Source organism: Thamnophis sirtalis, unplaced genomic scaffold (genome assembly GCF_051295495.1).
Source record: "Thamnophis sirtalis isolate CommonGarterSnake01/CBP01778 unplaced genomic scaffold, rThaSir2_p1.2 scaffold_2, whole genome shotgun sequence".
NCBI classification, from domain to species: domain Eukaryota; kingdom Metazoa; phylum Chordata; class Lepidosauria; order Squamata; family Natricidae; genus Thamnophis; species Thamnophis sirtalis.
Window position 1 is genome coordinate 40,568,209 of NW_028261382.1, and position 19,357 is coordinate 40,587,565.

General features: G+C 45.6%; 1 protein-coding gene across 1 annotated transcript; it reads left to right on the plus strand.

Annotated features, from left to right (window-relative positions):
• The first annotated feature begins 15,440 nt into the window (after window positions 1-15,440).
• On the plus strand, window positions 15,441-16,289 carry LOC106545608 (uncharacterized). The gene has a single exon (XM_087707648.1). The coding sequence runs from the start codon at window positions 15,441-15,443 to the stop codon at window positions 16,287-16,289; it is 849 nt and encodes a 282-aa protein (XP_087563774.1).
• The last annotated feature ends 3,068 nt before the right edge of the window (window positions 16,290-19,357 follow it).

Here is a 19,357-nt window from a genome sequence, read left to right on the forward strand (position 1 = left end):
AGAAAATAGAATAGAATAGAGAAGAGAAAATAGAATAGAATAGAGAAGAGAAGAGAAGAGAAAATAGAAGAGAAGAGAGAAGAGAAGAGAAAATAAAATAGAGAAGAGAAGAGAAAATAGAATAGAATAGAATAGAATAGAGAAGAGAAGAGAAAATAGAATAGAATAGAATAGAATAAAAGAGAATAGAAAATAGAAGAGAAGAGAATAGAATAGAATTCTTTATTGGCCAAGTGTCTTTGGTGTATATACTCTCAGTGTACATAAATAAAAATAAAACAGAATACATTCATCAAGAATCATAAGGTACAACACTTAGTGATAGTCATAGCTTACTAATAAGCAATCAAATTATACTAGGAAACAAATAAAACAATATACATTTTAAAGCTACAAGCAACAGGGTTATAGTCCTAAGTGGGGAGAGATAGGTAATAGGAAGGAAGAGAAGAATAATAGTAATACAAGTCAGTAGATAATTTGACAGTGTTGTGGGAATTAGTTGTTTAACAGAGTGGTGGCATTCAGGAAAAAAATGTTCTTGTGTCTAGTTTTCTTGGTGTGCAGTGCCTTATAGCCTCGTTTTGAGGGTAGGAGTTATAGCAATAGCAATAGCAGTTAGACTTATATACCGCTTCATAGGGCTTTCAGCCCTCTCTAAGCGGTTTACAGAGCCAGCATATCGCCCCCCCATAGTCTGGGTCCTCATTTCACCCACCTCGGAAGGATGGAAGGCTGAGTCGACCTTGAGCCGGTGAGATTAGAACCGCTGAACTGCAGATAGCAGTCAGCTGAAGTGGCCTGCAGTACTGCACCCTAACCACTGCGCCATCTCGGCTCTTATAAAGTTGAAACAACTTATGTCCAGGATGTGAGGGGGTCAGTAGATATTTTCACGGCCCTCTTTTTGACTCCTGCAGTGTGCAGGTCCTCAACGGAAGGCAGGTTGGCAGCCATTGTTTTTTCTGCAGTTCTGATTCTCCTCTGAAGTCCGTGTCTGTCTTGTTTGGTCGCAGAGCCAAAACAGACAGTTCTGGAGGTGCAGATGAGAGCCCAAAATCTGAGAGAGAACTTCTACAAGATGTTTTATAGATGGCATTTAGATCCTAAAGAACTGGCCTCTATGTATCCGAATTTGCAACCTAAATGCTGGAGATGTGATTGTGTTGATGCTACATATTACCATCCATGGTGGACTTGTAAAAAGGTTACAGCATTTGGGATAAAAATATGGTGGATTATGCAAAATGTTCTTTAAAAAGAGGATAAAGTTTACCCCTCAGTTATTCCAGTTAGGTATAACTACTGATTTTACTGTTATAGCGACCAACTTGATTTTGTACTTAATAAAGGCAGCGAGACTGTTGGTGGCGCAATACTGGAAGAAGGAAGATTTGCCTACTATTCAAGAATGGACATTAAAAGTAACAAACCTAGCAGAGATGGCTAAAATATCAGCATATCTTAAGGACCACTCAAATGAGAAATATAAACTGGAGTGGAGAAGATGGATTGATTACATCCAAAATAAATATGGGACTAAGAAACTCCAGATAGCTTATGATTTGAAGAAGCAAGGAATGATATAATTTGTTTAGAGTTAGCTCAACAAAAGGGGAGTTAAAGTATAAGTGATGCTAAAGTCTGTTAGTTTACTTTAGAATATGATTGTTAAAGATTTATACCCTGTATTTGTTCTGGGAAGTCGGGGGGGGGGGAAGGTTGGGGAGGGGGGTCAGGTGGGGAGGGTGGGGGAGGGGAGGTAAATATTTGTAAAAGCTTTTTAAAAAAAATTTCAATTAAATAGCAATTAGCAATAGCAATTAGACTTATATACCGCTTCATAGGGCTTTCAGCCCTCTCTAAGCGGTTTACAGAGTCAGCATATTGCCCCCACAATCCGGGTCCTCATTTCACCCACCTCGGAAGGATGGAAGGCTGAGTCAACCTTGAGCCGGTGAGATTAGAACCGCTGAACTGCAGATAACAGTCAGCTGAAGTGGCCTGCAGTACTGCACCCTAACCACTGCGCCACCTGCGCCATTCAACTGATGTTCAATACTAAAATGATGCCAGATAATAGAATTCAAGATGGGATGGACTTAGATTAGTTTGTGGAAACGTAACGACTCTAGGCTAATGACTTGTTTAACTCTCTCTTCCTATCCTATGATTCTATGAAAAAAACACCAATGTGCTTCTCCACATGATTCTATTATTACATGACTTCATAGCCACTGGTCCTGGGGTGACCCGTGACAACGCACGGCTGTAGAACATATCACATGGAACCAAACAACAACGGTGCTGAAAACGTTAATTTGGGTGAATCGGCTGGTTCTCGTGCCTCGTGTAATTTAGGGCTGAAAAACACCCCCTGGACAAATTTCCGGGCTCTGCTGTGTAGCCTATGATTCTGCCGAGATTATTACGCAGGCTGTAATTGATGAGAGGAATTACAGAATGCCCTTTGCTAAATCAAACAGGGGATGCAGAAAACTGAGTCAGCAAGGACAATGACAGGGCATCATCGGTCAGATGGGGAGATCAGAAACATGACTTGTCAGGAAATTAAGTCAAAGGGCTATTTTCCCTTAAATGTGTCACATCCCAGGGATTATTTCTAAGCCTCTCCCCCTCTTAAATAGCATTTGCATCTCGCATTTGGCTTGATATCACCACCCCGTCTGAGCTGCAGCACATTCAAAGGTGAGTTGATATACCTTTTAACAATATTTTTTTTGGAACTTTTTTGGCTTCTCCCAAAAATCCCCCCCCATAAAATTAGGACTTGCCTCTACTGCTAGAAAATTGGGTACCACCCCATGGTCTGAAAATGCCCACCAGTTCGGGGGAAAAAATGTTAGTAGGAAAAAATGTTAGAGGTATTCACTTACCTTCCCTACCGGTACGCAAAGGTGAGCACTCCGTCTTCTGCGCATGTGCTTTGCGTTAAAAAAGGACCTAAATGAGATGCCGTAGAGCTGGGACGGGATGGGAGGTTTTTTCACATGGTAAATGGACTTTGTTTTTCCTTGAAGAGGTCTCGCTTCTCATCCAAGAAGCTTCTTCAGTTCTGGCTGAAAGGGGTAGAATGGAAGGATTTATATTCCTCGCAGTCATTGGATAAACCCCCAAGTGGCCTCAACGACCCTCTCTGGGTGTCAACGACCAGATGACTGCAAAGAATATAAATCCTTCCATTCCCCCCCCCCTTTCAGCCGGAACTGAAGAAACTTCTCGGATGAGAAGCGACACGTCTTCAAGGAAAAAGAAAAGCCAGTTGCCTTTTGAAAAAGCACCTTTGGGACAACCATGATCTGGACGACCGAGAATCTTCAAAGACATGTGATTTTTTTTTAAAAAAATGCTCTTATTTCTATTAAAAACAACCTTATTTCTCTCTCTCTCTGGGAATATATTTGCCGAACCAAAAACTCTGCATTGGCAACAGGAAGGGCATCGGGCCATGCAAACACTCCGCTTGCTCCATTTACCTGCCCAGATACCACCCGGCAAGGAATTATGGCAGGGGTGGGCTTCAAAACTTTTGACAAGGGCTTTCTGCCTGGTTGCTGGGTGGGCGTGGCCATGGTGGGTGTGGTCTATACAACCTCCTGTACCACAGGGGAGTGTATTTGCCCTCCCTAGGCTCCAGAGGCTTTCCTCGAGCCTCCGGGAGGGTAAAAACAGCCTCCCCAGTCTCCAGACGCCCTCCTGAACATCCGGAAATCCCGTTTTTGCTCTTCCGGAGCCTCCGCATACACCCTGCACTTGCCTTCATCCAAACTGTGCCGAGGTGGCGCAGTGGTTAGGGTGCAGTACTGCAGGCCACTTCAGCTGACTGTTATCTGCAGTTCAGCAGTTCTAATCTCACCGGCTCAGGGTTGACTCAGCCTTCCATCCTTCCGAGGTGGGTGAAATGAGGACCCAGACTGTGGGGGCGATATGCTAACTCTGTAAACCGCTTAGAGAGGGCTGAAAGCCCTATGAAGCGGTATATGTCTAACTGCTATTGCTATTGCTAAAATGGGCAGCGTGGAGGACTCCTGGGAGGGGCAGGGTGGGTGAGGCCAGCCTGGAGTGGTATTTGGGGGTTCTCCAAACTGCACAGAATCTTAGCTAGAGGTTCTCCCAAACCGCTTCGAACCCCCGGCAGCCCACCCCTGGATTATGGGGTTATCAGACGAAGATGATGATGATTCATCCCAGTCCTGGGGCATAGCAACGACTCATCGACTCATACCTGAGATGATTCTTCTAACTTGGAATCTTGTTTAATCCCTTGTTTTCAGGAACGTTCTGTTTACTGACAGCTGTCATCTCGGCCTTTGAGCAAGATGTCTTGCGCCAGTCCGAATAAACCCACCAAAGAAATCACAGCGGTGCATATTGTGTCTATCCAACCTCTGGATGAGATCGGGGTTTGTCACCATCCTCACCACCACGAGATGCTGAGCCTCGCTTCTACACCGGACCCGGGAATCTTTTTTGAGGAGCCGAATTTCATGGAATGTATTCCCTTCGACGACATGCATCCCCACAGAGTATACTACAAGGGAACGCAAGTCGTCGAAATGATCGAGCTGCCGTTTTCTCCAGAGTCCAAGGAATCTGGTTGCCCATTACACAAACACGCGCATCAGGGAAGCGAGAATTCTGAAGAAGGTCCCGAGAAGTCCACCCCCTCTCCCTCTTCCTCCGAGCCAAAAAGCGAAGAGAAGCTTGAAACAGCGAACGTTGACGCCGAGGAAAATATAGCCTTCAACGGGGACACCAATCACGCCAGTCCTTCTAAGGGTCCAGAGGACGGCATTGGGATGTTGTACACCTATACAGTGGAATACCGATGGTCCCCCATGCTGAAATATTGCACCCTGGAAGAGATGGGCTACAAACCCTTGCATTTGCTGTAAGGTCAAAGCAGGAACGTCAACGGAGATGTCCACATAATCACCTACTTCAATCCTTGCATGACTACGATGCGTGTCCCTGGGACTCATCTTACAACCGCCTTTCCCAACCTCACCAAAGTCCCGATGGGTGGACCTCAACTCCCAGAATCCATAGCCACGGCCCTGTCGCCTGGAGAACCCTGGGAGTTGAGGTCCACGCGTCCACAAGGGGAAGGAGATTCCATTTCCCAACATTGTAGTGAAGTGTAACTTTTCTTAGAACCCGAGGCCATTTCTAATCAATAAACACTTGTTGTGCCTCTTGATCAGAAACGTTGGGTGTGTTCAATTAATGTGGCTCTTTGGAGCCCTGATAGTCTCCTTTGATGGGACCCAAGCTCCAGTTGGAATGGAATAGAGCTTGAATATCAGCGATGGGTGTTCTGTCAATGCCTTTCGCAAAGAAGCTTTGGCCCATCGGAATGTGCCCTTCTTGGCCAAGAGGTTTCAACCCATCAGGGACCAGCAATTGGCCAGTAACCAAGATGTGATGGGGGCATAGATTGAGATCAAATCCCTGTGCGTTCTGTGTGACGCATGAAGCTGCAACATCAGGCAATTGGGTTCCTGAATTCCAATCGGGTCACCCACACACACACACGCTACGAAAATGCCCCCGTCTTTAATCCCAGGCATTGTTTTGAATGATGTCCATGCAATAAATAATTAAACAAATATATCATTGCGTATTTTATTTTTCTGATCGGGAAACAGGAGGGGCCGATCATTCCGGGCAAAGCTCACGTCCGGCAACTGACTCTACAAACGTCCAACTCTCTGTCTCAACTCTGGATTTCGATCCTCCCAGTCTCATGCACCTGAGACATAAATAAATATATACGCCTGTTAATTAGCAATAGCAATAGCAGTAGACTTATATACCGCTTCATAGGCCTTTCAGGCCTCTCTAAGCGGTTTACAGAGTCAGCATATCGCCCCCACAGTCTGGGTCCTCATTTCACCCACCTCGGAAGGATGGAAGGCGGAGTCAACCTTGAGCCGGTGAGATTTGAACCGCTGACCTGCTGATCTAGCAGTAGCCTGCAGTGCTGCATTTAACCACTGCGCCACCTTGGCTCTTCTACACTGCATAATAACACAGTCTTAAAACGACTTAAGTGGTGCTTTTTGACCTATTTTTAAAGGCAGGGAAATTGAAGCAGTCCAGATGGAACATCTAAGTAGGGTGATTAGACGAGGGGAGCCGGCCTTCCCAGATTTTGAAGCAGCCTTGGAGGCTCCTATGCCTGCAGGAGTCTTCATCCTTATTATTAGCTCCGAGAACCTGTAGATCCAGGTAGAAAAACTGGTCTCATTCGATGGGAAACGCTGAAGCCTCTGCTCGAACGAAAACTGCAGCTGTCATTTGAGGGGTGTAAGACCTAAATGCCTGGTTTCTTAGCCCTAAGCTGTTCGGCTAAGCCAAGAGGCCAGGGAACCAGGAGGAAGTCAGAGTCACGAGACTCACTAGCAATAGCAATAGCAGTTAGACTTATATACCGCTTCATAGGGCTTTCAGCCCTCTCTAAGCGGTTTACAGAGTCAGCATATCGCCCCCCACAATCTGGGTCCTCATTTCACCCACCTCGGAAGGATGGAAGGCTGAGTCAACCTTGAGCCGGTGAGATTAGAACCGCCGAACTGCAGATAGCAGTCAGCTGAAGTGGCCTGCAGTACTGCACCCTAACCACTGCGCCACCTCGGCTCCTTCCCAAAGTTGGTTGCCAATCTGTGGCTTAGAGAGCCGAGGTGGAGCAGTGTGGGTAGAGTGCAGCACTGCAGGCCACTTCAGCTGACTGCTATCTGCAGTTTGGCGGTTCAAATCTCACCGGCTCAAGGTTGACTCAGCCTTCCATCCTTCCGAGGTGGGTGAAATGAGGACCCAGACTGTGGGGGGCGATATGCTGACTCTGTCAGCCGCTTAGAGAGGGCTGAAAGCCCTATGAAGCGGTATATAAGTCGAACTGCTATTGCTATTGCTATATTATAGACCAATAAAAACTGGGGTGGGGACTCAGGAAGTTGTAAATTGCAGTCACGTGACTTTAAGATGCTACAATGATTGTAAATCTGGGAAGGTTGCTAAGCACCAAATCAAAATCACGTGACCATGGGAAGACTTTGACGGTCATAAAGGCAAGGACTGGTCATAAGCCATGCAAAATTCTTTCAACACTGTTGTAAAAACAGTAAATGAAGCGTTCTGTGTTGGCAATATTAGTAGTGAAGATAGGTTCCCTAAGGAAGACTATAGTATAGAATAACAGGATTGGAAGGGACCTTGGAGGTCTGCTAGTCCAACCCCCTGCTTAGGCAAGAAACCCTACACCACTTCAGACAAACGGTTATTCAATCTCTTCTTTAAAACGCCCGGTGTTGGAGCATTCACAACTTCTGGAGGCAAGTCGTTCCACTGATTAATTGTTCTCACTGACACGACGTTGCTTCTCTCCTTGATTAGTTTCCACCCGTTGCTTCCTGTTCTACTCTCGGGTGCTTTGGAGAATAGCTTGACTCCCTCTTCTTTGGGGCAGCCCCTGAGATAGCAATAGCAATAGCAGTTAGACTTATATACCGCTTCATAGGGCTTCCAGCCCTCTCTAAGCGTTTACAGAGTCAGCATATCGCCCCCAACAACAATCCGGGTCCTCATTTTACCCACCTCGGAAGGATGGAAGGCTGAGTCAACCCTGAACTAGCCTGCAGTACTGCACTCTAACCACTGCGCCACCTCGGAGATATTGGAAGACTGCTATCATGTCTCCCCCTAGTCCTTCTTTTCATTAAACTAGACATACCCTTTGTACATTTTATCCCCCAGTCCCCTAATCCTCTTTGTTGCTCTTCTCTGCACTCTTTCCAGAGTCTCCACATCTTTTTTTTTACATCATGGTGACCAAAACTGAGTGCAGGATTCCAAGTGTGGCCTTCCCAAGGCCTTATAAAGTGGTATTCACCATGTGATCTTGAGTCTACCCCTCTGTTGATGTCTCTTGAGGATGTCTTGTTGAAGAACCCTCTAAAAGCCTAGCTACGCCTTGACCCGGATATCTGCGAGACCGCCTCCTGCCACATACCTCCCAACGGCCGATAAGATCTCACAGGATGGGCCTCCTCCGGGTGCCGTCGACCGGACAATGCCGGCTGGCGACTCCTCAGGGGAGGGCCTTCTCTGTAGCTGCCCCGGCCCTGTGGAACGATCTACCCCCAGAGATCCGGACCCTTCCCACTCTCTCGGCCTTCCGGAAAGCCATTAAAACCTGGCTGTTCCAGCAGACCTGGGGCTGTTGACCCCAAAATACGGTCCAGCCCCATTCAGAATGGAGTGCATGATGTGTTGTATTTTATATCTATCTTTCTTCCCTGTATCTTACTTTTTTTAATTTTGATTATTTTTGTTGTAAGCCGCCCGGAGTCCCACAGGATTGGGCGGCATATAAATGTTATTAAACTTATAAACTCTTGAGGATGTCTTGTTGAAGAACCCTCTAAAAGCCCAGCTACGCCTTGATGAACGAAAGGGTGTTGCCTTTCTCCGCCAGGGGCTCCCTAATTTCTTCACCCCACAACCACCAAATGAACACAATCACAGAACAGCCATGCTTCCAAGATTTATTACTCCCTTGAGGGAAAGTTGGATGATACAGGAGGCTACAGAGCCCAAGCGGTTGAAGAACATTGAACATCTCTGTCCATCCCAAGAATGGTGGCCCTTCTCCTGCGAGAAAGCCACACCACCGTCACAAACGGGTGACCGGAGGTTAAGCAAGCAGAGCCTCTGCGCCAGAAACAACAACAAGAAGAAGAAGATGGGAAGATAGGCTTAGCTTCGTAGCATTGTAACTCAGCAAGATGGAGCCAACAAGACTTCCGAAAGTTGAGATTTGGTTCTCCGGAGTCTTTCTAACAGCGTTTCTTTGGAGGACAGCAACTTTGTGTGAACTGCACAGGGGGGAGGCATTTCATCGCCGGCGGGGAACAGTACTGCATGGGGCTGGGGCATGGCATTTTCGGGGGACAACAGGGGGTGCAACAGGGGGCGCAGCAGCTGCACCCGCAACACGATGGAGAAACATGGTAAGATTGTCCAGGAGCACAAATAATCTTGCTGGTGCTGGTTCCGCAACACGGCTGGCAACAATTACAACAATTGCAATGCATCTTGGTTCTTTCTGAAATGTAGACAGAAGGGTGAGGTACACACATATACACAAATAACACAAGCGTAGAGAAGACGGATCTGCTTTGGGAAAGGCTAAGCTGGAAGAACCCACCAAAACATGGCAGGGTGAATCTTCAATAGACGCAATTAGAGCGGTGGCCTAGAGGTGGCGCTCTCGCCTCGCCGTCAGGAGGCTGTGAACTCGATCCTAGGTAGAGGGATACATTTCTCTCTCTGGGCCCAATGAGAATATAACTCCTCCTTGGCGACAGGGAAGGGCGTCGGGCCAGTAAAACACTCAGATCCATTCAGTTACCCAGATTCCACCCGGCAAGGAATTAGGGGGTCATTAAGATTTAATGAATTTGTATGCCGCCCAATCCCGAAGGACTCCGGGCGGCTTACGTAAAAACAATTTTAAAATACTAAAATATTTAAAATACGAAGACAGAGCAAGTTAAAAGAGCACAACATGCACTCCATCTTAGTGGGGCTGGAACTCAATCAAGGATCAGCACCCCCAGGCCTGCCGGAATAGCCAGGTCTTAGTAGACTTTTGGAAGGCCGAGAGAGTGGGGAGGGTCCGTATCTCAGGGGGTAGATCGTTCCATAGGGCCAGGGCAGCGACAGAGAAGGCTCTCCCCCGAGGAGCCGCCAGACGAGATTGTGTAGTCGACGGCACTCGGAGAAGACCCATCCTGTGAGATCTTATCGGACACTGGGAGGTATGTGGCAGGAGGCGGTCACGGAGCTATCCAGATCCTAGGCCATGTAGGGCTTTAAAGGTGATAACCAGACAATGAATCTTCAAATTAGCATAATATTTCATCCATGGGAGACAAAATCCACATAGAAGCTCTTGAGCATAATCAAAACATTTTCTAATTTTTGACACACAAAAAGTCACACGGCTAAACCCAAAGCAGTAAGTTTGCATCGGAGTATCCTTGCGAATCTATAACCATCATTCCTGGACACCATTCCATTTTTACAGCCAAAATCAAGAGCCGAGGTGGCGCAGTGGTTAGGGTGCAGTACTGCAGGCCACTTCAGCTGACTGTTATCTGCAGTTCAGCGGTTCTAATCTCACTGGCTCAAGGTTGACTCAGCCTTCCATCCTTCCGAGGTGGGTGAAATGAGGACCCGGATTGTTGTTGGGGGCGATATGCTGACTCTGTAAAACCACTTAGAGAGGGCTGAAAGCCCTATGAAGCGGTATATAAGTCTAACTGCTATTGCTAACTGCTATAAAATACAGTGGGTCTATATCTCAAGAGGGGGAAAATGTGGCAGGTTTGATCTCTGCGACTCTGCATTTTTTCCCCCCGATCCATCAATATTTCACTTTAAAGGCAACGATCGTATTAGATCCATTCCAAAGCTTGTTGCCTCCGCGAAGATCTAATAAGACTGTATCTTAGCAGGTTCACTAGTAGATCAGAAGCAGCAAGGGGATTCTCCGATCAAATTATTGCAGTTAATTGTTTGAATTACCTACATCTTCTAAGATGAAACCCTATCAAACCCCCCCCCCCCGTTGCTTCTAAATGCCAACCTGAAGACATCAAGACTCCAAACTTACCCTGATGGCAAACCGAAGAGCAGATGAAGGCAAGTCAAATCGGTTGGATGGAGAACTCGGGGCTAAGGAAGGCCGTTTTATATACGGTTCTAGGAAACTCTCGCCCAGGAAGTGAGACATTAATTGAGAATGGAGAATCCCTTCTTTGCCAATCAAGAAACGTTTTGTTCGTTTATTGTCTTCGGGCTGAAAATAAATTGTTGTGATTTTGAGATCTTCGAAAATCTCAAAAGCTGGAATGGTGACAGCGACTCTGCGAAAATCCAGAAAATCCAGTCTTAGTGCTGGAAGACAAGAACCTAGAAGAACATTTTTTTTTTGAGGATATTGGAATGCAAACATCAGGACCACAATATTCCAGGAATTTGCTTTATGACGCAATGCAAGCAGGGGAGCCATTTGTTTCTTTATTTCTGGGTTTATTCGATTTCGATAGCTGCCCAAGTGATTCTGGGCAGCTTACAATTATCTTTTTTTGCCACCTAGATGGACCCATTTGGGCTGTCAAGAGATACTGCTATGATTTACAAATCTCATCACTTTCCTCAATTAGATGTACGATAATAAATGGCAGTTGCTAAGAAAAAAATCCTTCCTTTCCTCCTTCCTTTTCCTTCCTTCCTTCTCTCTATCCTTCCTTCCATCCTTCCTTTCTCCTTTCCCTTCCTTTTCCTTCCTTCTCTCCTTCCTCCCTTCTTCCCTTCCTCCTCTCTATATTTCCATCCTTCCTTTCTCCTTTTCCTTCCCTTCCTTTTCCTTCCTTCCTTCTTTCCTTCCTCCTCTCTATATTTCCATCCTTCCTTTCTCCTTTTCCTTCCCTTCCTTTTCCTTCCTTCCTTCTTTCCTTCCTTCTCTCTATACTTCCATCCTTTCTTTCTCCTTTTCCTTCCCTTCCTTTTCCTTTCTTCCTTCCCTTCTTCTCTCTATCCTTCCATCCTTCCTTTCTCCTTTCCCTTCCCTTCCTTTTCGTTCCTTCCTTCTCTCCTAACTCCCTTCTTTCCTTCCTTCTCTCTATCCTTCCATCCTTCCTTTCTCTTTTCCCTTCCCTTCCTTTCCCTTCCTTCCTTCTTTTCTTCCTTCTCTCTATACTTCCATCCTTCCTTTCTCCTTTTCCTTCCCTTCCTTTTCCTTCCTTCCTTCCCTTCTTCTCTCTATCCTTCCATCCTTCCTTTCTCCTTTCCCTTCCTTTTCGTTCCTTCCTTCTCTCCTTCCTCCCTTCTTTCCTTCCTTCTCTCTATCCTTCCATCCTTCTTTTCTCCCTTCCCTTCCTTTTTGTTCCTTCCTTCTCTCCTTCCTCCCTTCTCTCCTTCCTTCTCTCTATCCTTCCATCCTTCCTTTCTCCTTTCCCTTCCTTTTCCTTCCTTCTCTCCTTCCTCCCTTCTTTCCTTCCTTCTCTCTATCCATCCATCCTTCCTCTCCTTTCCCTTCCCTTCCTTTTCCCTCCTTCTCTCCTTCCTCCCTTCTTTCCTTCCTTCTCTCTATCCTTCCATCCTTCCTTTCTCTTTTCCCTTCCCTTCCTTTTCCTTCCTTCTCTCTATCCTTCCTTCCATCCTTCCTTTCCCTTCCCTTTCTTTTCCTTCCTTCCTTCTCTCCTTCCTTCCTTCTTTCCTTCCTTCTCTCTATCCTTCCATCCTTCCTTTCTCCTTTTCCTCCCCTTCCTTTTCCTTCCTTCCTTCCTTCTCTCTATCCTTCCTTTCTCTTTTTCTTTCCCTTCCCTTCCTTTTCCTTCCTTCCTCCCTCCCTCCCTCCCTCTCTTCCTCTTATAATCCCCACAGGGAACCAAAACCGCGAGTTAACAAAATCTTGCCGAAAACATTTCCCCCCCTTCCTTGCCTTTGTTTTTCCAAGAATTAAAGAGGGTCCCTTCGGAGACACCTTCCCCCACTCCCTTTCCTTCTGCGGGCTGAGATGTCTCTTATCAGACCACTGGTCTGGATGCGGCTCTTCCTCCTGTCCCCCAAGGCCATTCCCACAACCCACTACATGGACTGTGCGGACCCATTGGGTCTGAGCAAACATTTGGGGAAAGTGGCCCATGTTCAGATGTCCCAGGGAAAAACTGACATCTCCACAATGATTAAACTTCGAGCAATTGGAAATAGGGGTTGCGGGAGTAAGTGTGGGAATCTTTTTCGCATTCATTCTCTGCAATTAATTATCCAGCATAATTATTATGATTCAACAAGATCTCTCGCTCCCTGGGGTTGTCTGTTACCAATGGCAGCTGCTTCCTTACTCCTCATTTGCAAATGGTTGCCTACAGGGCACCGTGTAGATTAATCCAGGAGGCAAATACGAGATTTAGTTGCTCCATCAACATTCTTTAAAAGGCCACCTCATTTCCGGAGACTGGCAAATCACATCTATATAAGGTTTCCAGCATTCTGTTCTGTCCTAGGCTTCCCAAGAGCAGGAAGCAAACTCCTTGTTGTCCCGACAAAAACCCCTTTTATTAATTTGCGGGGATTTTGCAGTGTCCTTCCCCTGCCACGCCCACCAAGCCACGCCCACAGAACCGGTCGTAAAACAAATTGAATTTCACCACTGATCTGTTTGCTAAGGAATGTTAAGCCGTCTTCACATTCCGAGTCCTGAAGTGACTACGGGGTTCTATCAAGATAGAGCCTGATGCTTGTGAGACATTGTCTACCCAATAATTAGACTGGGGACATATGACATAAAGCTGGATCATGGGACCTGAGGTCATATCTACCAGCTCTGCCTCCAAGGTGCCTGGTTGATCTTATCATTAGTAGTAATAGTACTAGTAGTCTCCTATCAGGGCTTCATTCTTCATTCTTTCCATCTCACCTCCAATTTACCCTTTATTAGGCGAAGCTAAGAAACAGCTACTAGTCCAAGGTCAACCAATAGTTGAGTAGAACTTAAATCTGGCTCTCTAGATCTTAAGCCAGCATTTAATCATCATGCCTAATTTAGTTTAAGGAGTTTCATGAATGAAAAACCCAGGTAGTATGTAGATATCTTTCTGGAATATGTAGATAGTTATTGGGAAAAAAAAACATCTATTTAGATTACCAGAGAAATATCATATGGACAATTAAACGCACCCTCTCCAAATTTATGATCTGTCCTCCCGACCCCAATGGGGTTGCCCAATTTACTTATCTTTGATGTTTTGTAAGATGGCCCAGCCTACTGTCAGGTGATCAAAGGACAAGATAATCAAAAGGTGATGTACTCCTAATTATAACTCAGCTGCAGGCAATTCTCCGTAGCCTCGGGTTACTCTCTTACATCATTTATATATCTTGCCTTTTTTCCCCCCCCATTGGAAGCCAGACGGCAGATGTTTGGTAAGCTTAGTCACCTCTTTGGATATGCAAAGCATTCGTTCTGCCAAGGCACGAGAAAACGCTTAAAATGACAAATCCAGACCATAACTAACAATTGGGCGATGGGGTATTCTCTCCTTCTTTTTCCAAGGATGGACGGAGCCAGCTGATCACAAGGAATCTTGCCAAATATTATAAAGGCATCTTGTCATCACTCCTTGCTGTCTTTAACTACTGAAGAAGTAGAAGAGTGGGAGTACTTGGTAAGTAACATTTCAACTTTGGGGTCGACACGATGTAGAAAACGATGTGGAGACTCTAGAAAGAGTGCAGAGAAGAGCAACAAAGAGGATGAGGGGGCTGGAGGCTAAAACATACGAAGAACGGTTGCGGGAACTGGGTCAGTCTAGTTTAATGAAAAGAAGGACCAGGGGAGACATGATAGCAATGTTCTGATATCTCAGGGGCTGCCCCAAAGAAGAGGGAGTCAAGCTATTCCCCAAAGCACCTGAGAGTAGAACAAGAAGCAACTGATGGAAACTAATCAAGGAGAGAAGCAACTTAGAACTAAGGAGAAATTTCCCGACAGGGAGAACAATTAACAAGTGGAACAGAAGTTTCCTCCAGAAGTTGCGGATGCTCCAACACTGGAGGTTTTTAAGAAGATGTTGGCTAACCATTTGTCTGAAGGGGTGTAGGCTTTCCTGCCTAAGCAGGGGGTTGGACTAGAAGACCTCCAAGGTCCCTTCCAACTCTATTCTATATTTTAACCTGATATCTTGGACAATTTCGGTGATTTTTTTTTTAAAAAAGTATGACCAATGATTTAAGTCATCATTCCCTTCCTTTCCTCATCTTGCTCCCAGCTTTCTTTCCTTCTTTCTTCTTTCTTTCCTTCCTTCTCTCCCTCCCTGCTTTCTTTCTTTCTTCCATCCCTCCCACCCTTCCCTTTCTTTCTTTCTTTTCTTCCTTCCTTTCTTCCCTCTCTCTGTCCCTGCTTGCTTCCTTGCTTCTCTCCCTCCCTTGCCTTCTTCCTTCCTTTCTTTCTTTTCTTCCTCCCTTCCCTCTCTCCCTCCCTGCTTGCTTGCTGCTTCCTTCCCTCCCCTGCCTTCTTCCTTTCTTTCTTTTTCCTTCCTTCCTTCCTTCCCTCTCTCCCTCCCTTCATTCTTTCTTTTGTTCTTTCCTTCTTTCCTCCTTTCATCCTTTCCTTCTAAGCACAGTAAGGCTTAACATGTTGCATTACCAAATCATAATTTTGACACCTCTTTAACTGATTCCCAAGTATAATTGAGATGCGTTCTTCACAGGAAAAGAATGGCAAAAAAACGTTTGAATTATTCAGCAATTTCATTCATCCCTTGTGTTCTTTTTTTCATCTGAAACACTTTCATCCTCGTGCTCCTCGCACACCTATTTTTCACAGGTCTCATCCAAGGTCTCCAGAGATGTACAAGCCACAACATGAAGACGGAGAAGTTTCCTACAGCGGTTGTAGGAGATCTGTAAGCTGGGAAGCCCCCAGCTACTCCGTAAGATGGACTTCTGAAACGGAATATTGTGGTACACCTCCATCCCACTGCCCTCCTCCTGTGCAGAGGTATTGCCCCCCGAAATATTGTCCTCCAGCTGCAAAGGGTTGCCCAATCAAGCAGACATATTGTCCTTCAGTCCAAAGCTACTGTCCTCCCGTCCAACGGTATTGTCCCCCGGCACAGAAGACGCGCCCACCGATCAAATACTGTTCTCCTCCTGGACGGAAGGCCCCCCCGCCTGCCCAGTGGCGTCTTCCCCCGGTGCAGAAGTGCCGTCCAATTGCCCAGTCGTGTTGCCGTCCTCCAGCGCAGAAGTTCTGGCGGCCTGTCCAGCGTTGCTGTCCACCTCCGCAGAAATATTGTCCACCAGCCCAATCCTACTGTCCACCACCGCAGCCGTGCTATCCACCACCTCAACAGAAATATTGTCCACCACCACAGCCGTGCTATCCACCTCAACAGAAATATTGTCCACCACCACAGCTGTGCTATCCACCTCAACAGAAATATTGTCCACCACCACAGCCGTCCTATCCACTTCAACAGAAATATTGTGCGCCGGTCCAGCCCTCCTGTCCACCACCCCAGCCGTGCTATTCACCTCAACAAAAGTATTGTGCGCCGGTCCAGTCTTACTGTCCGACCCCCCAGCCGTGCTACCCCCCTCAACAGCAATGTTGTCTACCAGTCCAGTCACCCCAGCCTGAGATCTGTCAGATCAAACAAGCTTGCAAAGCCCCTCTCCATCTTCTGAAGAAGTAGCTGCCGAGTTGCGACGAGTATGAAGATGACACTCTAGCTCGCAATGTTGTCTTGTTATTTATTGGCTAGCTGATAATGCTTGTAATGACCTATCCTGGACCTTTTGACTGTTTGCCAAAAGAAAATATGTATGCAACACAATAAAACTTATTAAAGCATTCGTCGCTCCATTCCTCTTTTTTTTCTTTTTTCCCTTCCTCCTCCTCCTCCTCCTCCTCTTCTTCTTCTCTTCTCCTCCTCTTCTCCTTCTTCTTTTCTTCTTCTTCTCTCCTCCTCCTCCTCTTCTCCTCCTCTTCTCCTCTCCTCCTCCATTTATTCTTCTTCTTTTCTTCCTCTTCTTCTCTTCTTGTCCTCTTCTCCCCTTCCTACTCCTACTCTTCTTCTTCTCTCCTCCTCCATTTATTCTTCTTCTTTTCTTCTTCTTCCTCCTCCTCCTCTTCTCCTTCTTCTCCTCTTCCTCCCTTCATCTTCTTCTTCTCCATTTATTCTTCTTCTTTTCTTCTTCTTCTTCTCTTCTCCTCCTCCTTCTCCTCCTCCTCTTCTTCTTCTCTCCTCCTCCATTTATTCTTCTTCTTTTCTTCTTCTCTCCTCCTTTTCCTCTTCTCTTCTTCTCCTCTTCCTCCTCCTCCTCCTCTTCTTCTCTTCGCATCCATTTATTCTTCTTCTTTTCTTCTTTTTCCCTCCTCCTCCTCCTGTTCTTTTTTCTTCTTCCTCCTCTTCCTCTCCCCCTTCTTCTTCTTCTTCTTCTTCTTCTTCTTCTTCTCCTCCTCCTCCTCCTCCTCCTCCTCCTCCTCCTTTTCAAAAGACATCTATTTTTCCTGACTTAACAATGGTCTAGAGTTTTCTAGGACTGTCCTCACAGATAGAAGGTAGAACAAAGGCAACTGTGTACTTGATAACCCAGATAAATTTGCAAGGTGAGCAAGAAAGAAACAAGGCAGGACAAGTGACGAAACAAGTCTTGTGCCATTGTGCTATCATTCCTTTTTCATGTGTGCCGTGGCATGCATGTCTATATGAAGTAAGAAGAGGTTCGTTCTGTATTAGTCAGTCAAATTTAAATGTTCTTCTCCTTTAATTATAATGTTTAGCTTCCTCTGGCTCCCTCTAGTGTCCAACCTCAAAAACCTCATCCTATCATGTTTTTTTTTAATCTCTCATTCAAAACAAGAACATTTTTATTTTTTACTTTTTATTTTTTATTATTTTTTAACTTTTAATCTATCTGGTTTCAATATACTCCAGACTTAGCTTGATAAAGAATGATGTCGGGAATGGGATCTGGGAAGTTGGAAGGGGGTCAGCGAGGGGGGTTCATGGTGGGGAGGGGGTGAGGGTGGAAACATAGACTCAATTTTTACAACAATGAATGCACTTGGATACTGTTGCTTCTTTTTCTTTCTTTTTTTTCTTTTCCTTTTACTTTCCTTTTTTTCCCCCTCTCTTTTCCTATAATTTTAGTGTAAATTACAAAACGAATAGACCAATGAATAGTAGAAGTACACCGAAGTGGGAAGTAGAGGGAAAGAAGAGGGAGGAATTAAGAGGGAGTGAGAAGGGAATGTAAGGAGGGTAAGATGGTGGGAAGGGGAGAAAGGAATGGTTGAGGGGGAGGGGAAGTAGAAGAGGGGATTGTTGGAGGGGAGAAATGAAAGTTGGAGGGGTAGAAGGAAGGGTGTATGAAGGATAGAAGTGTTATGAGTTGTTTATTGCTTTTTCAACTGCACAGTATTTAAGTGATTGTATAAAGGAAAATGAAAATGAAATAAAAGATGATATATAAAAAAAAACAAAAAAAACAAGAACATTTTCCCATAGGGAAGGATTCTTACACTCAATTTCAAAATCTTATTTCAAAGTCACCAAGACCTTAATCTATCTGTAACTTTCCAAAACCCACAGTCTTTTGCTTTTATTCATTTTTTTAATTAAATCTTGAACTATTTCAAACGTCTTTCATTAAGGGAAGTCTTCCATTAAGAAAGATGTCGAGGAGCAGGTGGAGAGTGTGGGTCTCAGGTATCCCAGTCATTTTTATTCATTTTGGCTTGCCCCAATTGATTGGAGTTGGCTTGCCCCAGTTAAATCATGAGCCTCAAGCCAAGCTTCAAAAGAAACCCAGTTGTTTATTAGGAATGTCATTCCGACGCAGACCAAGTGAAGCCAGTTCTGACCTCACTTAATTCGCGCCTTCGCTCTGACCCTGTTTCCCCCTCCCCTCAAGGTGGGTCATCAGTCACATTCCCCAACGAAACAATTTCACCGGTTGTAGAAGTCCCTCCCTCCGGCCGCTGAGGGTCCCCCTGGAGATGACTTTGACGTGGCCGGCTGGAATGTGCTTTGTTCTAAGTGAAATGCAAGTTCCTTGAATGCCGCTGCAAGGCTTGATTCCACCTCCCCGCTGCCTATGGCAACTCAAGAGCAGGTCAGGAATGCTTTGCGAGTTGACAAGATGAAGGAAACTCCCTCCTTCACTCCGAAGGTTGTTACTAGCTTCTCTTTAGTTGTAAATCAGTAACATTCAAAGCTGATGAAGAAATAAGTAATGTCCATCAAGGCTACATTATGAGAAATCAATTTGATTTGTGGGGGGGGGGGGAATCCCCCAACCACTCAGCTCACAAGCTAACTGGAGAACTCCCAGTTCTGCAATCTACTCACCAAAATCCAATTTTAATTTTCCTCTTTCTTGGTTACTGTTCTGACCTCCCTCCTTCGCTCATTCAAAGACGACAGGCAGACAGACTTAAAAGGAAATAACTTTATCAGTCCTTGGCTCAGACTGGCTGCGAGCCATAAATAAAGTCTCTGGCAAGAAGATAACAGAATGCAAAGACAAAGATCTCTTACGGCCAAACCAGGCGTACAGAAAGAAAGCAATTCACTTCTCCAAGTGTCTCTCACAAACATACCACGACCGATGAGCGATGAACCACAAACGAACGATGAACGTTGACTTCTGCAACCAGAGCGTGGCACCATCAGTCCTTTTTTCTCCAGAAGACCACACTCACGAGCCCCAGCTGCATTGTTATTCCTGCATCCCGACTCAACTCACAGCAAAACTT

Excerpts from the sequence above, each read along its gene's own strand:
- LOC106545608 (XM_087707648.1), top strand. The coding sequence starts at position 15,441 with ATGTACAAGCCACAACATGAAGACGGAGAAGTTTCCTACAGCGGTTGT.